The sequence below is a fragment of the Biomphalaria glabrata genome, chromosome 5 (assembly GCF_947242115.1).
Source record: "Biomphalaria glabrata chromosome 5, xgBioGlab47.1, whole genome shotgun sequence".
Lineage (NCBI taxonomy): Eukaryota > Metazoa > Mollusca > Gastropoda > Planorbidae > Biomphalaria > Biomphalaria glabrata.
This window is the reverse complement of record NC_074715.1, coordinates 30,196,838-30,216,223: the sequence shown is the minus strand read 5'-3', so window position 1 is coordinate 30,216,223 and position 19,386 is coordinate 30,196,838. Positions and strand designations below refer to the sequence as shown.

The window sequence follows — 19,386 nt, the reverse complement described above, 5'->3', positions numbered from 1 at the left end:
AATTTTGTTTTAATACAACGCATAATCTACGACCATTAGCTCCTTTGAAACTGCAGGCCGGAATGCTTCACTTAGAACGAGACAAAGGGTCAAGTTGCTCTGCATTAGACGAGCACCACTAAACAAAGGGGAACTATGCTTCAAGTAAAAGATTCCTATTCGAAGGTTTTTGTCTTGGACTACACGAGCTAAAACAATGGCTAGTTTCTTAAAGCTTAGATGTACACCAGATGTGGGACATGGAGACTTAAAGTACCAGTGAAGTAGAATCCTTCAATGTAGTTGATCCTATATCAGAACTACAAGTGCAAGGAATTGAAAAGTACAGCTCGCTACATTGGCGGGACCAAATGTTTCTTAGACACACACACACACAAATCTGTCAGTCTAAGGGAAGTAATGCACACACCCTTTTAATAATATTGAAAGCAAAGTTACATCCCATACTACGTTTGTATAGATACAATTAAAATTTATTTTTTTAGTTCTTTAAGTCTTAGTTTCCAGTTTCTCTTATTATAGTTTATTGTGATGTCTTAATAACTTATAGTTATGAGTAGCAAGTTACCCTAGCATTGGTTCCTACTCAGTTACAATTAGACATTCTTGAATTATTTGTATACAATGCATATAATGATGTCATATTCACTTTGAACATAGGACTTAGCAAAGAAAGTTCCTCATTAAATGTTATTGTATTGCTTCTCTGTATTTCTACAATGAATACACCCCATCCCTTCCTTTTGTGTGTGTGTGGGTGTCACAGTGTGTATGTAACAAAGTAGAAAGTATATGTAGCTTGTACTTTGTATTAAGAATCATTGTCCAATTCATATATGTAATGGTATAGTACAAAAACATTTGCATATTTTAATATTTTATTTCACTTAAAAAAGAAAATTTAATTTATGTACAAATATTTTTTTTATTTACAAAACTGAAACATTTTGTTTTTGGTAACTTGATCTGATAAAAGTTCAAGTTGTGGCTATTCAAACTGCACAAGATATGGACATTGAGAAAACTTGCACAAGGTTCATGCAAACTCAAATGCTACAAAAAGCTCCTCCCCAATATGGGGTGAAAAAAATCATCTAAATCTAATCTATTGAGCTTGTAAACAAGAGGATTAAACATTTCTAAATCAAAGTATCAGTACATGAAAAAAAAAAAGCCACAAAAATGTACAATTGATACTTAAGCAAAACTATGAACAGTGTGCATACAAATAAACAATTGATTTCACTGCAAGTATATTGAGTTATTGAATATACATTGCACTTTTAATTAGCAGTTAACCTTTTGGGATGCCATATATTGTAGGGTTTCACAAGATAATAGATAACCTTACATAGGAACACATACAGCAACCCATTTACTGTAGCAGGGTGTTTCATCAGATGATTTAGAACAATTAAATAATAATTTTCTAATCACTTCAGTAGGAACATACATACATACACACATCTATCTATCTATATCTATGTTAGCAGCAAACTGGGAAATCCTGTGCATGTTACAGAATGCCCCAAACATCCAGGTCAAGTGAGAAATGATTTCTCCATTTCTGACCTTGCTTAGGTATTGTATAGAATGCCTAGGCATTCAATAGAATGACTACAACTGCTTTAGGCAAAGTGTTAAAAATGATGATTTTAAGTATTTACTAAAATAAATTTCTTGGAATAATATTTCTATTCGCCATTTTTTCTCAACATAAGATAATGTATAAGAACAACGAATAGTTGGAAATGCAAAAATGCGTACAAATAGAATATGTAGACTTAGCTGATTTATTAAAATTATCCTTTCATTATATAAGTTAAGACACCTGATTAGAACATTATTATATTTGTTTTTAAGAAGAAACTAACACAACTATTTCAAAATAAGAGTAGCATTGAAGAATTTATGAATATCTTTATTTTCTTTTTCTATTACATGTAGACAGTTTACCTGCTAAATGTTTTGGCATCTTTAATTTTAGTCTTTTTTTTTTTTAGAAGAAACTAAAATTTTTTATATTTACTTATGTATAATAAGCCTACTATTTAAAAATATTTGTAGATTTACAAAATTATTTGATTATTTAATACTTGAAATAGCACTAAGCATAGGGTATAAAATCAAGGGTCTACAAGAAACCCTGTTGTTTATTTGTGTTTTTTTTCCCCACACATTTATATTTAATGAATAAATTTATTTCTAAATAAGACATTTTATTAGTTTACTTGATGCAGAGGTAGTCATTCTATAGAATGCCTACACAAAGTAGGAAATGGAGAATCATTTCGTACTTTGCGTAAAAAAAACCCACCAGGCTTTCTATAAAACGCCCTTATTTCACACTTTGCCGGTAACATAAATATATATACAAAGACACACTATATTTGATATGTGCATTTTCACTCCCAGATTAGTATAAATTACTAATCTTGTTAATTTGTTTGGTGGCTCCAAACTCATACCCCATTCAAAATATTTTAGAAATTTAGACTATCGAATAGCTATTTCCTTGCAAGCATCAGGAACTCATAACTTGAACAGTTACACTAATTAAGATTCAGGCTAATGTTAATTATGTTTCAATTATGTGTTGAACACTATCATATTTGTCACCTATCACTAATACATAGACATGATAGCAATGTTTATACTTTGAAGGGTTTCTATGTTAGTTAATGCAAACATGCGCTGCTCTAAGTCACTACAGAATATTAAAAGTTGTGTCCCCACTTCTAAAAGGTAACTCTCAGCAAAGTGGGTCAATTGTTTATGAATTACTCTTGAACTAATTTAAGTTTATAGAAGTACCTATATTGGGGATATGGATTATCAGATTATAAAACTAGAAATACAACCCAATGAGAAAAAAATGTCAATAGGAAGGAGGAAACAAAGACAAAAAAAAATACAATTTAACTTTGTTATTCTAGGAATCTATTTGACAGTTAAATACCATCCCCTTCAATCCCCCACAACATAAAAGCATACTATTTATTGTGCATTACAAGTAAAACATAAAATAGATCTTTCAGAGAAGCAGTAGCGGTGCAAACTTCCTAATGTATTCAATATTAATAACTTACAATTACAATGCTTAGACAAGAAATATAATAACAAAATCACACTAATGTGGCATTACTTTTTATATGACATGTTGAGACTTCAGATGCAGCTATATCACTAAAGGTATTTTTTTATTTATTTCAACAATTTTCAGAAATTCTAGCTTGAAAATTTGAAATATATTAAAACTTTTACATGTTGGAAAAGGAAGAATAGGTTTATCTACATCCAGTTATATGCTTCTCTGAAGAGGGAAAAAAATTGTTACCCATAAATATGTATACATAAATATATGTAGCATTTTTAAGACCTTAAATTATAAATTCTTACTCATTCAAATGTTGCAGTCTCAAGCCTTTAAACATGGCAATTTTTGTTATTTATAGATTAATAATTATAAATTAAATATTTATTTAAAAATAAAAAAAACAACAACATGCATGCTAATTATACTTATGGCAAACACAAACTGGATGAATCTTCTGAATGATAAAACCTATTGTCATCATGGGGATAAATGTTGCCAGGGTCAGATAAAGGAACTTTATTTGTCATCCTCTCTCTCTCTGCTCTTTCATAGGCAAGGTCTTTAGCAATTTTGTCCTCGAACTCGTCTACAATTTTTGGTGCTGGCATGTCTGTGAGACAAGGTGGATCTTCTTCCATTTTTTGTTGCTCTTCCTCCTCTTCTCCTTTAGAATCATGCCAGGGTATTGTAAATCTGGTCACTCTCACTTCAGATGACAAGATGTTTCTGGTCAACTAAAATGTCAAAACAAAATCATTATTATAAGAACACCCAAGTCTTCTATAATGAGAAGTTATTGGAAAAAATAGCAATAAAATGTAAATGCAAATAAAGATTTGTATTTTAAAAAAAAAAAAAAGGTTTAAAAATGTTAAGCATCAAAATCATTAGAGGGGTTGCTTTCCCAAATTAGAACTCTGCCAGACTAGAGATATTTATGTTCAATACAAACTCTTTCTATATTTTTCTAATTAGGAGCATGAGCCTGGCTATAAATTTATGCCTATTTCATGCTTTTAAAAAAGTAGACTTAACTGTTCTAAAAACAACTTTACTAACCATTTACATATAATTAGGCCATATCATGTACCTAATACAATAAAAAGTAAATTTAACTAATGAAGCCAAAAGTTAATCAAAGCCATCAGTTCTTCAATTTAAAAAAGCCATTAATATGCTGTTGATTTTAAGACTTACTGTGTTTCATCAAATTGGCCAGATAAAAGCTATTCATAATTTTTGTTAACAATAAATTTACAAATCCAGACTAGCTGCAGACTTCCAACCCTAAATATTTAATGACATGAACGGAAACTACATATAATAAAATAATGCAAATAAAGTCTGATTGAAGAGATGAATTTCAACTTCTCTATTTCTTTCCATCTCAAAATTTTAACTAAGCTTACGAGCAAGAAAGCACTCTACGTCAACAGTTATCATTTTGGAATTTTTAATGTGGATGTCACCAGCCATTATTTTGATTTTGTTCCTCAAGTGAACTCTGCAATATCTTCCAATATAATAAACTACAAAACATGTCAGTAAAATAGCTTTGAAACATCATTGTAAGTGCCTTTATCATACAAATAACAAACTAAATTAGTATGAAAACTCACCTTATTGTACTGAATTTCAGTAGGAGGATTTTCTTTCAGTTCTGGATCGTCATATTCATTGTTAACATAGTAACCAACTCTTATGAACTCTTTGCCTCTGTAGGAACAGGTTAGAAGTACAACAGTCACACCCATTATATCATCTACAGGGATTTTTTTTACATCTGGTGGATCAGCCTAAAGTAACCAAAACAATACATTTTTACAAATATTTTACAAATAATAACATGCACTGGTCTAGCAGTGAAAAGAAAACAACAATGGAAGAATAATATTACAAAATCATACTAAGCTTTAGCATGATGTTAGGAGACAATTAGTAGATGTTGAATAACAATAACACACACATAAATATATTTAATTCTTTTATTCTACTGTATTTCACAAATGCCAAATAACTTATTGTGAGCACAACTCATTTGATGGTGACATGAAATTGTCAACAGCACTTAAAATATTTAATATCTGAATGTGATTGACAAAAATCACAAAAACCAAAATAAGTCTTTGTCTACAAAAAATGCTAAAAATGCAATGGTAAAAGTTTCTCACACCTTTACCTTGACAGTGACCGGTAATTTCATCCCCGGCCATTTTATCTTTTGTCACTTCATACCCAATTAAAAATTATTTTCTTAGTCATTGACTTATTGTGTTGTTAAGGCTTTGCCTTTAAGCCCTCATTTAATCCAATATATAAATATGTTTATTTAAAATGTTTTTATAAGGTTTAAATGTTCCCCATTTCTCTCTTCATACTTGTTGAGAAATGAAATAGTATATATGTAAATAAGTAAATCAATTGTAAAGGGGCGTTTGTGTTTAGTTATATTGTTTCTTTTTAATGTAGGGATGTCAATATTATCCTGTGCATATTGCCTGATGTAATGATCAAAGGCCAAAGTCTGGTGGAAGTAGTGAATACATTTGGAGAGATAAATAACAATTAGAATAATTCTGTTCATACAGAACGAGAGAACTTAGCACTGGAGCATCGCAGGGGTGCGTCCTGTCACCAGTATTGTATACCATATGCACAAATGACATTCAGAGCTCATCAGCTGACACTCCCATCATCATCATAAAATTTGCTGATGACACAGCAATCATTCGCCTTATTGCAGGTGACGAAAATATGTACCATTCAACAATTAACACCTTTTACCAATGGTGTATAGAATACTTTCTAATTTTAAATGTTCAGAAAACTATAGAAATGATTATTGATTTTAGGAAATACAAAGACCATATTGCAGAAATTCAGATAAATAACCAAACCATAGAACAAGTACAAGAATATAAATATCTAGGTACAACTATCAACAACTAACTAAAATGGAATGAACACTGTCAAAACATATACAAGAAAATTCACACAGCAACTATCAGCAATCTAATCAACTTTGCCATTACCTGATGGTATGGTAATACTTCACTGGCACAAAGACATAGACTTAATAGACTAATTAAAAAAGCATCGTATATCACTCAAATACAGCTACCATCTCTTGAAGAGCTTTTTCAAGAAATATGCATTTCCAAAACACTCACGATTCTTAAAGACAACCTGTACCCAATAAACCACTGTTACACAAGATCAGAACGAAGTGGTCGTCTCCTTTCCATTAGGACTAAAACAGAAAGATTTAAAAACTCCTTTATCCCACTATCGGTCAAGAGTGTTACAAGATCAGCTGTCGTCATCGAGAAGTACAAAGAAGTCCAATTCATAAAGCGCTGGTTGTGAATATGTATGTGTTTCGTGAGTGAATGTTTTTCGAATTTTTCATCCATATTGTTTTTGTAAAGTAGTTAAGCTGAGGTTGGCAATTGTAGTCAAACTGAATTTCCATTTTATTGGATTAATAAAATTATCTTATCTTATTAATGGCCAAGGTGTGGTGGAAATAGTGGAAATCCTTTCAGAGATGATACTTATGATAACTTCTGAAGGCCATCTTTTTTTGTCAGTTGTTCTTTCTTGAATATGGGCATGTCATTTTTAACCTTGATAAAATGTTTTATTTATTCTAATAAACCTGACTTTAATCTAATTTATAGCGCCTACATAAGCTATGTGTTAATCCCTGTTAAAACATTAAAGTTATAAATTGTAGCACAAAAAAAAAAAAAAAAAAAAAAAAAAAAAAAATGGCACTGAACCATATAATGAAATATAAGGGACATTTAAAGTATATATATATGTTAAGGGCGTGATCATTGAAGTTCATATTTGTTAAGCAAAATATCCTAAAGAGGAACTGTTTTTGTCATGAACGACATGTACAAGTACAACATTCAGGAGAAATTCTACTATTCTGACATAAGTAGAACTGTGTTCATTGGACATTTTGATGTCTTGCAAAAAAAAAAAAATGTTTTAAGTTGATCTTGTTGCAGACACCTATATATAAAAAAAAGTTAAAATGACATGACCTATTAACACAATTGTTAAAAGTTAAAAAATGGATAATTATGTTAGTTTAACTGATTACTATTCAAACATGGATTTACAACTACAATGAAAATACAACTTTACAACTTTATTTTTCCTTTGAAAAACAAACTTTAGCCTCAGCTGACTGACTATTTAGGTCTATTTATCCATCTAAAGAAGCAATAAAATCAATAGGTATAAAATAATTATTTTTTTTTGTCTGTACACAAATATTTCTATACTGAGATATGTTCCTCTTTAGAGAAGTTGAGTAGAACTATTAGAACAAAATCAAAAGATTCCCCCAACTTAAAGTTTTATGTTGATAATAGATATTTTTTGTCATTACTATTTGGCTAAATATTAGCTAATAGCAATATTTACTTTCTAAAATTGTAATATCTATTCAAGGCAATACATTTAAAAAATCAGCAAACAAAAAAAAAAAAAAAAAAAAAAGGTAACCTCAAAAACGAACATATGTTTTCCACCAGGAACAGGTCCAACCAAAATAGTATCTAGAACTTGATCATGTTCCATACTTTCAGCAGAACCAACATAAATTATTCTCCATTCCAAATCTGAAAAATCGCAGAAAAAAAAAGCTGTTTAAAGTGTTTCAAAAATGTGTTCAAAGGGTACATATCACTGTTCAAATGCAACATATATATATAGGCCCTTGTCAAATGTTATCAACCAGGTATCTTGTTATTTAGAAAAATGGTTTTTAACCCATTAGCTCCTTCTGCAGTAGGTAATGTTTTTCTCATTTTGTCCTAAAGTAGTAGAACATTTCTAAAATCCCCTTTTCAATATACTTGCTTTAAACAGTAACTTTTTAAATAAAAGATTTCTTCTAGTCTTGTTGCAAGCATGATTACAAATCATTGTGGAGATTACTGATTCTTTTTTTTTTTTATTGCTTTTTAAAAAATAAACCTGGGAAAATGAGCATTTATGAATCCTTTTTTTATATTCTAAAGGAATAAAAAGTATATTATATTATATTTTTTTAAACTATCGTTCTATTTAATAAAATTATTTGTTTAGCTATTAGGATTGAATCTTAAATTTGATTATTTTTTTCAAAATATTTTTTAGAATTTTTAAAATTCAGGGTTATCCCTCTTTCTTAAGGCCTTGGTAAGGTTTTTCCTAACCGAAAATAGGAGCTATTGGGTTAAGCGATATTCAAGCGTAGCACATTCTATTCTAATGAGACCTGTGCTAATAAATTTAATATATGAAAAATTATAAAATAAAATGTACAATTTATGCATCACTTTTCTCTCTCCGAAGATTCTCTTTTCTTTGGCTGGCTTTTCTGTTTTCTTAATTTAAATATTTGATAGGCTCTAAATGTCCTTTAGCCAGACCCCTTTTTTTTTTCTAAACTGCATCCTCACGATCCTGCCCAACATAATGCTCACAATACTCATATATTTTAGCAGTAATCCCGCCATCTCCCCCCATTAATTTTACTTTTAAAAAACAACCCACATTTTTATTTAGATCTAGATTCTAACAGTCCCTAACATAAACACCTGGGAATTCTATATTATATAGGTTTAAAATATTTATTAAATTGAATTACAACAGCCCACTTAAGACGTTTTATAACAAGTATTTATCAAATTGTGGAGTGCCCACCAGTCCACTGGGAGGGGGTTATTGACTAAATTGTATTTTCATTCAATTCATTGCAGTTGCAGATAGATGTGTTTTGAATGTTTGTGTTTTTTTGTTTATTCATTTAATAAATTTCTAATACAGATGATCTTTTGTAGTATAATGTATAGTACAGGCTAGGATGGCCATTCATGCCTAAATAGCTGAATCCACTATATTCTCTCTATATAAATCGTAGATCTATCTAGTAGGTCTAGAACTCTAGATATAGGCATTTAACTTCATTCAATGTATCAAGCTCACTCCAAACATTTGTCCATTTATTCTCTATAAAAAAACAACAACAAACAAACAAATATAATATTAACACTGATGTCCAAAACTGGCTGTCTGAAATAAATTTTGGTAAGAAAATCATAATTTAATTCAAACACTGTATTCATTTTTTTTTTATGGAATCAAACAACTTGGTTTTATGAATCAAATAAATCAGCTCCAAAAACATAATAAATTTTGCCAGGCTCATTAGTATAGACTTAGCCAACCAAAAAATATAGTCTTAAGGGGAAGAGGTAAAGTCATCCGGGTAACATAGCCTTAGGCCATAGGAAAAAACAACAACCTGACTAACACATTTGAAATTCTTTTTTCTTGCATAAAAAGACAGATAAATGGAAGGAAATAGGATTTGAATCATTAGAAAATTGACAAGCACATTATACAGCGCGCTAGTTTCATATTAAATATCAAAATAAAGATGTAATGACCACAAAAACAGCGAGTGTTCAGATTCATGTAATGTCCAGATTAAATTATAAACTAGAGGAGGTCCTTATATTTTGAGCACTCCATCGAATTCTCCTTTTTTAAACGGGTCACTTTTTTAGTTTAGTAATTCATTTGTTTTTATGTTTGGAGCAAAAAAAACGACATTTCTGGACTGCGCATGAAGGCTATATTATGAGCCTGTTTGATCGTAAACTGATGGGCATATCAAAATAAGCTTCCAAACATGTTTAGAAAGACATTCCAATCAATTTTTACCATTAGCTGTCAAATAAAATTTTAAAAGTGGGTGTCCAAACAAATAATAATGAATTCAGCTCATTCTCCTTCCTTGAACACAGCAAAATCGTAATAAGAAATATTATTGGGATTAATAAATCTATGATTTTTTCAAAGAATAAACATGACCTAGATTGAGATATCTAGAATATATAATTTATGAATAAAAGAAAAAGTGCGGGTTGCTAATTTTAAGCCAGAGACCATGCCCACTGCAGGTGATCATGCCAGATGAGCTGGCGGTGAGGAGAGGTATACACTAAGCGTGTAGTGTCACAAACTATCAAACAGGCAGTGGAGGGAAGGGGAAGAGAGTCATGAAAAGAATTATAAGCATCTAGGGGAGGGAGGGGATGTTAAGGTGTCACAAAACGAACATCCAAATTATGAAAACAAGAAGAGGGTCCTTGGATGGGAATTAAAAGAAAGACAGAGAGAAATATACAAGTAGCCTTGTTGAAAATATCATGTTTATTAAATTAAAATAATTAATTTATAGCTCTATAATCTATCTAAATTTATTTGTTTCTACACATAGATTATATACATATTTAAATAAATAAACTATATGTAAAATATATATGTATATTATATATATATAATTATATATTATATATATATGGTATATATATGTATAGAGAGAGAGAGAGAAGAGAGAGAGTATATATATATATGAGGAAATAGACTATAAATACATATTGCAAAAGTAAATCTGCTTCTTTTACTACAATCTAAATAATTTTTAAGTAACATATAATTTATTAGCAATTACATAGTAGTGTTCAATGACGGTGCTCACTGTTCAACTGATGGAGAAAGCCCAAAAACTGCGTTCAAAATAGGAGCATGAAGTGACCCAATTTATAAAATCTTGACTATGGGTGGTAATACAAAAGGAACACAGCTATTTTTATTGTCCTTTAGTTGAAGAATAAGAATCTGCTTTCAGTTTTTTTTGTAAGTTAAACCTTCACCAAACAAAAAAATAAAATAAAAATTTGACCTAGTTCCCGAAAGTCGGTGTTCAGTTATAAGAATCTACCATAGATGATAGATCTAGATCTAGTAGATAACTAGTAACTAGAGAAGTTTATGCTATTCGGACACCTATAGGTCCAAATTTGAAAGTTTAACTTTGACAGCACATAATTTTACAATGGTTCGACATAGAAAAGAAAGTATCAAAATCTTCTTTAGTTATTAAAGGAGAATAAGGAAGACTACTTATATTTGTACCCCTAACCTATATTTGTTATTATATTTAAGGTCAAAGAGGCTGAGTGTTTTCATTTATTTCGGACAAATTTGACCCGCATTATTTGATTCTGGACACCATAATTTATTTCGGACAGTCTCTATATTTAGACATCAATAAACTCAGATTTTAATTCTATATTATCATTAACTAAATTTTAAGATCCCCAGACATAGCCCCTCACATTAAATCATTAAGATGTTTTCAAATTATGCATAAATATGAACACAAAAAATAAAAATTAAATATGAACACACTTATTCTACTAAAATTAGGTCACTGGGATAGTAACTTCTGCACCGACTTTTAGACTTGTTTTATGTTTGCATGATTAGATGTGTATTGAATATTTGTGTTTTTTGTTTATTAATTTAATAAAAAATTTAATAAATTTCTAATACAGATGATCTTTTGTAGTTTAGTACAGTTTAGGATAGTCATTCTTGCCTAACTGAATCCTCTATATTCTCTCTATTAAAGCTATATAAATCTAGATCTATCTAGTAGGTCTAGATCTAAGCATTTAACTTCATTTTCATTCAATGTACCAAGCTCACTCCAAACACTTGCCCATTTTGCATTTATTCTATATTAAAAATACAACAACAAACAAACAAATATAATATCATTTTTATTGATATCCAAAACTGGCTGTCCGAAATAAATTTTGGTAAGAAAATCATAATTTAATTCGGACACCCTACTAGTTTAATTTTTTTTTTGTATAGAATCAAACAACTTGACTTGTCACTTATATAAATGAATCAAATAAATCAGCTCCAAAAAGAGAATAAATATTGCCGGGCTCATTAGTCATTAGTATAGACTTAGCCAATCAAAAAATATAGTCTTAACCCTAGGAAGAGGTAAAACCGTAAAGTCATTGGCTAACATAGGAAAAAACTGAAAAAGACAGCTAAAAAAATTGCCTAAATTTAAATGGAAGGAAATTGGGTCAGAATCATTGGAAAATGGACAAGCACAATATACAGCGCGCTAGTTTTATAATATATATTAAAATAATTCTTTAATGACCACAAAAACAGCGAATGTCCGAATTCATGTAATGTTCGAATTAAATAAACTACTATACTAGTATTAGTAACTAAACTAGAGTAACTTACGTTTATCGAACAAGTTAAGCTCAGTCGCCGACATTTTTTATGTTTGAATTTGTGTATCTCCGTAAAAATTAGACCTAGAAAAAACTGATTGTATCTATGAACTCCTCATCCATTTTTCTTAAAAAGTATACATGTTTTATTCTATTACTACTCAAATTTAAACTTATATTTGATGTTAAAGTGGGTCAGGTTGATGATTTCAAAAGCTTAAATTATCGAACACTGTTTTACCTTTATCTTATCTTATCGAACATATTAAGAACTTATCGAACACACGAGAAGTATCGTGTTTTAATAGTGTTATAATCTTTAAAATTTTGTGAAAAGTATGGTGTTTCAAAAGTGTTATAATCTCTATTTTTTTTTATTTATATCATTTTCTTTTTACGCCATGTCAAGACAGACAGATTTTAGTCATTTTCACATGGTCCACATTGAAGGAATCTATCACTGATCAGCTCTGCTTAGAAACTGACGGTGCTAAGCCCAGTAACGCATTACTGACACATTACCGTACCAGTACTTTTTTTAGGTCTAAGCTATTTTGAGATATAAGGCCATTAACAAATTCAGATATTATTTATTTGAGGGAGAGCCTAATAAGCTTTGGTAGCCAATAGATAATCCCGCCCTCCCCAAGTCATTGCAGGACACAACAGTTTACTTGGTTGACCTAAAAACAAAACATACAGTTTGCAGTCCTACGTAACTAGCCGTCGATATAGCACACTCAGTGTATGTAACAGCCCAAAAGTCAGTGCTAGATATTTTTTTATCTGGGCGGGGGAAAAAAAAAAGGGGGGGGGGGCTGAAAAGCTATGGTAGCTTGAGAGCTGTGTTACCTATAGATGTAGATAGATCCGCCCTCCCTAAAAAAAAACCACAGAGCACGCTTAGTATTTGTCACACACACACAAACAACATATCTATATATATATATCACACCTAGTGACCTAATTAGCGGCTTGACCATAGGTACTCGACTGATGGCTCCTCCCCCTTTCCCCTCAACATTGTTCTTACTACAACTTGAACAATGTTGAGGGGCTGTGTTGGTGGCCTGGTTTACACCTGTGTGTTGGGGTATCACTGACCATTTTTTTTTTGTTGTGTGTTAGTCTGGTGGCTGCGTTTGAATTGAGTCTTGAAATTTACGTTGTTACTTTGCACTGAAAAAGTGTGAATGTTGGACAGTGGAATTGCGTAAGAAGAAAGCGCGGGTAAGGGGGTGTAGGCAGAATAAGAGAGTGGTTAAATGTGTTATTGTTATAGAATATTTGTGATGTTTCAAAGGAGTGTCTTTGTAGCGCATTATGAGCTTTATCATACTTTATGGTAATATATATATAATTTTATAGACCCTGCGCCACACGTCTAGATCGAGAAGCACAACTGACTCTATGTATTTATTTGAGGCTGACGTCATATTTTAATGGTCGATCAATTATTGATGATCTCTTGATACAGTGTCTTGACTGTTTCTCTCCCCCCCCCCCCTTTTTGTTTTACCTACCAAAGACATTTTATTTCAAAATATCATATCTACATTCTATACCCCCCCCTTAGCCCTTTCGTTTTATTAATATCTCTTCACATCAAGCACATGCGCTAGGTATTTGTTTATAACACATATTTCAGAAGTTAATAGAATGGGGCATCTGAAATATAAAAAAAACACAACTGGATATATTCTATATTTACTGTTCCTGTGTCATCACAACGATGATCATAGCATCAAACTAAATGTGTCATAAAATCAAGCTTTTAAAATGGGTACGATTAGTGCATATCGATGTAAATCTATTTACTTAGAAAAATATCTATGCACATCTACAGTAAACCACATAGCTGATACAAATTGTAACAGAGTAATTTATATATGTACTTTGCATTACATTATTTAAAAAAATAACAATTGAAAAATATATAATTTAAATATTTTGTCTTCTTTGGGTTATATCCCTTTGATGTTTATTTTTAACATTAAAATGGTGTTCTTACGAAGCTGAGATTGCTTATAAAAACTGCTACTATCGAACACCCCCCTATTTAAACCTCAATTTTCATGTTTGAGTAGCAAAAGACACTTTAAACAAATAGTTTCAAATTATTTCTCAGCCTAGGTTTTGTTTAGCTGAAGCATCATTGGCATTAAAAAATACCCTTAACCCGAGACTCACTTCACTCTTCCCAAGAGGTCAAAAAAAGTATTATTTTATAGTGATAATTTATACCAATAATAAATATTACCAAGTCCAATGCACTTTCACTTTGAATATAGATCTAAGTAAAAAAATTATCCTCGGGTGAAAATCAAACTAAATATAACTTAAGTTTAACTAGATCTATAAAGAAATGGACGATGCACAATATGTAGATCTAGACTCTATTACTCTATAATATAAGTAATGAATGGACTTTGTTTCTTCATAATCATCGAAATAAAGGAGAATTTTAAAAAATACAATGAGTAACGATGGGGTGTTCGATAAGTACCTTAAAACGAAGGTGTTCGATAGATGTAAGTTACTCTAGTAATCTAACTAACTAACTTACTAAGAGTAAGACTAAGTCAAGTCACTCTAACTACTCTAACGACTAAGACAAGTCTAGATTGACTCTAGATTCTAGATCTAGACTAGTGACTAGAGTGACAGTCTAGTCAGAGTCTCAGTCTCTAGATTTAGATCTAGATGATGATTCAGTAGATCTAGATCTAGTATCATCTAGATCTAGTCACTAGTGACTAGTCTAGAAGTAAGATTATATTTTTTTATTAGATTATTAGTAAGTAAATATTAGATCTAGATTATTATTAATTATTATTTATTACCTTCAGGTAAATCTTCAAGACATTCAAATGTAATTTCAAATTGGAATGGTTTCAAAAAAGACGTGGGATTATTTAGTACCGTTACATCTAAAATATTTACTAAAGCCATGATCAGATAAAGATTGTCAACAAATTATGAAGAACCAAATCCTAGATGTACTCAACAGAACGTTCTTTCTAGACTTCGACTCTTTTATTTGTTGACTTCTTTAGCGCGCCAACAAAATATGACCAGATTTTTAAAATCTAAAGTCTAGATGCATTAAAGACCAACTGAAGAGGTTTTTTTCGAAATTGAGATAGCGATTGATTTAGATAGTAGATAGCATCAAAGTTAGTTCCTAAAAATTTGAGATTTTAGAAAAGCGTATTTATATTAGAAAAAGTAATTTGAAAGTGTAAAAAATAACGAGATTTGAAAATCAGCTTCAATGGCCGAAACCGGAAGTGACGTATTGTAATGGACTGAGAAAATGTAAATAAAAATAGACATGGCTGGATACGTTATTGATAGCGATTCAGATGATAAAACTAAAACTTATCTAAATCTAGCTGTCCAACAATTTTAAATGATACTTATCATGGGATGCACCAAAATGCCATGAAGAGAACTCTTCTACTTTTCAAAATATATTCTAGAGCAGACTATTGAATTAATATAGTTATAGATAGATTATAATTATAATAATAGGACTAGTCGGTACCGGACTAGTCACTAGCTAGATCTACTACTCAGATCTAGACTCTAGACCTAGTCTACTCTAGTAGTAGTCTCTAGTATCATCAAGTACTAGTAGATCATCTAGGACTAGGTATAGGTATACTATACTTAGACTATACTAAGTCTAATAGTTATAACAAAACTAAATGGTTAGATCTATCTATACTATATCTATATCTATATTATTTTCTATATCTCTAAGTCTAATTCTAGCTAGGCCTTCTAACACTTTTACTAGTCACTCACTAGATCTAGAGTTTATAAATACTTGACTTGTATTATTGTACTAATTGTAGTAATACTACTAGTAGTACTAGTAATAGTTTATAAACTAGTAGATTTAACTAATTAAGTAGATCTAGACTAATCTAGAGTAATCTAGACTAGCCTCTACTCTATGTTAAGTCTAAGCCCAGTCGCCAACATTTTTTGGTAATAGTTTGTAATAGTAAGACCTAGTGAGTAGTGTCCTAGCAATAGCATAAAGATTATTCATAGATATAAATATAATATTATAATAGTCAAGGACTAAACCTAAAGCCTAAGCTAAATCTATATAGAATATATTTATACTCTTTACTAGCCCTTACTATACTTATTAATAAGGCTAAACTTTAGATCTAAAAAAATAATAAGTCATCATTTATATTGGTAATATAAAATACAGATTTTTACTAAACACATGTGACATTTCTTTAAGTCTTAAACTTAAACAGGGCCGGTCCTAACGATTGCGGGGCCCTATGTGAAAGTCTGGGTGGGAATAAGGATAATAAGGGAAAATTAAGATTTCGTATTTTAAAAAAATTCGACTTTGAATTTTATTAAATCTTTACTAAGTACAAGATTACGATCAAATTAACTTTACTTTACGAACTTTGCAACCTATGGCATATTAAAATGCCAGTCACTCTATTAAAGTAAATAAAGTATGGAAACTTCTGATTAAAGTGAAAATTTGACTGATTATTACATTTTAGTACATGAAAGCTGACAATGTCTTATTTCATTTATCGCGCGTAGGATTAGCGTTTTCGGAATGAATGACACCCACAATTTTGTCTATTTTTCAGGAGATTTTTATGAGATTTCCAGGTTTTATATATACCGATATATATATATATATATTGCAATTAACTATTACACCTAGAATTAGCACGAAGCCTATGCAGGGCCCACTGCGACCGCATAGGTTGCAGTGGCTTAAGACCGGCCCTGGTCTTATATATATTAGATTGCCTAGACCTAGAGTAGAGTAATTTATTATTATTAAGAACAATAAGAGTTAGATGTTGATGTTAGATCAGATAATCAGTATAACATATATATATATATATATATAACCACTAGTTCTATATATGTATACATAATTAAGTATAAATGTTAATAAATAAATTTTTTAAAATCTATTTTACAGAAAACATATATGACATGTGGCATACAGACAAGTTTACTAGATGGATCTTTCATCATTTTGGAAATACAATATTCCCTGTGAAACAAATCACAGAAACATTCTACAATTTTATTTTATATAATAAATACCAATAAATGTAAATACAAAATCACATTTTAATAGAGTTCTTCATTATACACACAACATTATTTTAGTATGTTCCTTTTCACTTGCTAGGTTTAGACAAAGTTTCGAATCAGGATTTAATATTATTAAGTCATAGCCCAAAACTCCAGCAGGATGTTAGTTAATGGCAGTGGTCAATGTTTGAACCTGAGACCACAGAGAAGACAGTTCGGAATGCAAACCACACAACTTTCTGCGTTTCGAAACCTATTCAAATTTTGATCATTTTTATGTTAATGCAGATCTGAATGTCCATTGCAATGATGACTTGATCTGTAAAGGGGTTACATTTTTTAAAAATAAGTTGGATCTCATTCTTCGAATGATGCTATTTATTAGAAATTGCAACGTGGAATACATATTAGAGGCCAAAAGAAAATCCACTGATGAGGGAAGACGTAGACGTCGTAAAGAACATTTAAATTGACCACCAGCTGAATATGGTTATGTCTTCGCTGGACGCGGCAAAATATCTAGTTAGCAGCTGGGGCTGAGTAGCCATGGAAAATACTGCATTTCTCATTAATCTTTCGACTCGACTGCCAGCCTTATTTATTAAACACTTTAAATTATGAATAGCTCTGCATTTTTTAATAACAATAAAAAAAATATATATATTCAGTGATTAACTGGCAATAATTGGGTTACTAAAATTTAATAAAATAAGTTGCATAATTACATCAACAGTAGCCTATATGCATTACTTAACATTATATTGATACTATAATTTATTTTCCACTTCCCTGACTTCCCAGAGAAAAGAAAAAAACGACAACTCCTTCTCCAGTAGGATAATCTCTTTCATTTATAGTCTAAACACAATTTAAAACTTTGTTACCTACAGTTACAGATTAACTTGCTAACTTAACTATCTAATAATCTAATGATTCTATTCCAATCAACAAATGAGTCAAGCGTGAGATAAATGAAAACTCTTAAATTTTTAGATATATATTTATAGAACTATGTATTATAAGTATATAGGCCCGAATATACGGTACGAATATATTTAAATAAGAGTGTAATAAAATCCATATTTCGTATATTAATAATATTATAGAATTGGTAGATCTAGGTCTAATTTTTGCCTTATAGATTAGTTTTTAGAAATTTAGATCTAGTACTTTTTTTAAGACTACTTTTAAGTCTAAGTTAAGGTTTAAGTTAAAGCTATTTGCCTAGTGTTGTACGGGGTTGTGACTCTAGATTCAAACTAAAAATAATCCTATACTACAATAACTACATTGAATGAGCTCAACATTCACATTGTAATAATTGGTTTTTTCCCATATTGGGCCTATTTAGGGACGACTATAGGTTAATAATCACTAAGTGTATAGATAGAGTATATAATTTTAAACTTTGCTTTTCTAGATCTAGGCCCAGCACCTCGATCGGATCAGTCTAAATAGATAGGTCTTATCTCTAAATATCCAATACTAGGCTACTACTAGATCTAGACTTCATCTAATTGGATTTAGATCTAAATTTAGGTCTACTTCGTACATCATTAATGATCTGAGAAAAGAACTCTGCTCTTGATCAAAAGCAGTAGATCTAGAACTAGAATAAGCCTGAAGCAGTAACATAAGCCATAAATTGCGTAACTTGACTAAAACGAAACATGTGAACTGAGGCTCGCGGTACTGCGTGGGGTGAAACGCTGTTCGCTTGACTAGATCAAGAATAAGCCGACAAACAGTAGATCTAACATGCAAAGCCATAAATTGCGTGATTTGACCTAATTTCCCCAACTCTAACATCCACTTTTTATAAATTGGCGTGTTTTAGTCGCCTTTATTTTTAGAAACTAGCATTCCTGTAAAAAGGAATAGGGAAATACGCTAAGCCATAATTGAAAAATTTGACCTAATTTCCCTTAAACTACGTCATCGACCTTGGTTGTCTGGGAAATACTGATCTCGAATGGCTTCGAGATTGTGAAATTTAATAGTCCCTAAAACTCACATTAAATTGCTTATATCTAAATAATTACAAAGAATAAATGTCTAAAATTTCGTATG

General features: G+C 30.6%; 1 protein-coding gene and 1 long non-coding RNA gene across 4 annotated transcripts; one reads left to right on the top strand and one right to left on the bottom strand.

The window, feature by feature from the left end:
• Window positions 1-860: 860 nt before the first annotated feature.
• Window positions 861-15,297, bottom strand: LOC106058353 (histone chaperone asf1b-B-like). Its single transcript, XM_013215765.2, has 4 exons — window positions 15,060-15,297; window positions 7,619-7,734; window positions 4,717-4,893; window positions 861-3,831 (listed from the first exon to the last, which is right to left on the bottom strand). Exons 1-4 carry the CDS (start codon window positions 15,166-15,168, stop codon window positions 3,523-3,525), a joined length of 711 nt encoding a protein of 236 aa, XP_013071219.1. The 5' UTR covers window positions 15,169-15,297; the 3' UTR covers window positions 861-3,522.
• A 33-nt stretch (window positions 15,298-15,330) lies between these two features.
• On the top strand, window positions 15,331-17,350 carry LOC129926385 (uncharacterized). Of its 3 annotated transcripts, none has more exons than XR_008778020.1 (2): window positions 15,331-15,871; window positions 17,198-17,350. It is a non-coding gene; the product is annotated as an uncharacterized LOC129926385 (long non-coding RNA). The 3 variants fall into 3 exon arrangements; XR_008778019.1 differs by having other exon boundaries at window positions 15,331-15,877; XR_008778021.1 differs by having other exon boundaries at window positions 15,331-15,929.
• Window positions 17,351-19,386: the final 2,036 nt, after the last annotated feature.

What these genes read in the sequence shown, in the direction of transcription:
- LOC106058353 (XM_013215765.2), bottom strand. Translation starts at nt 15,168, where the DNA reads ATGGCTTTAGTAAATATTTTAGATGTAACGGTACTAAATAATCCCACG. An exon ending in TCTTGAAGATTTACCTGAAG is followed by an intron (nt 7,735 to 15,059) that starts GTAATAAATAAT and finishes GCGATTTTTCAG; the next exon opens with ATTTGGAATGGAGAATAATT. An exon ending in CTGAAATTCAGTACAATAAG is followed by an intron (nt 3,832 to 4,716) that starts GTGAGTTTTCAT and finishes TTGACATTTTAG; the next exon opens with TTGACCAGAAACATCTTGTC.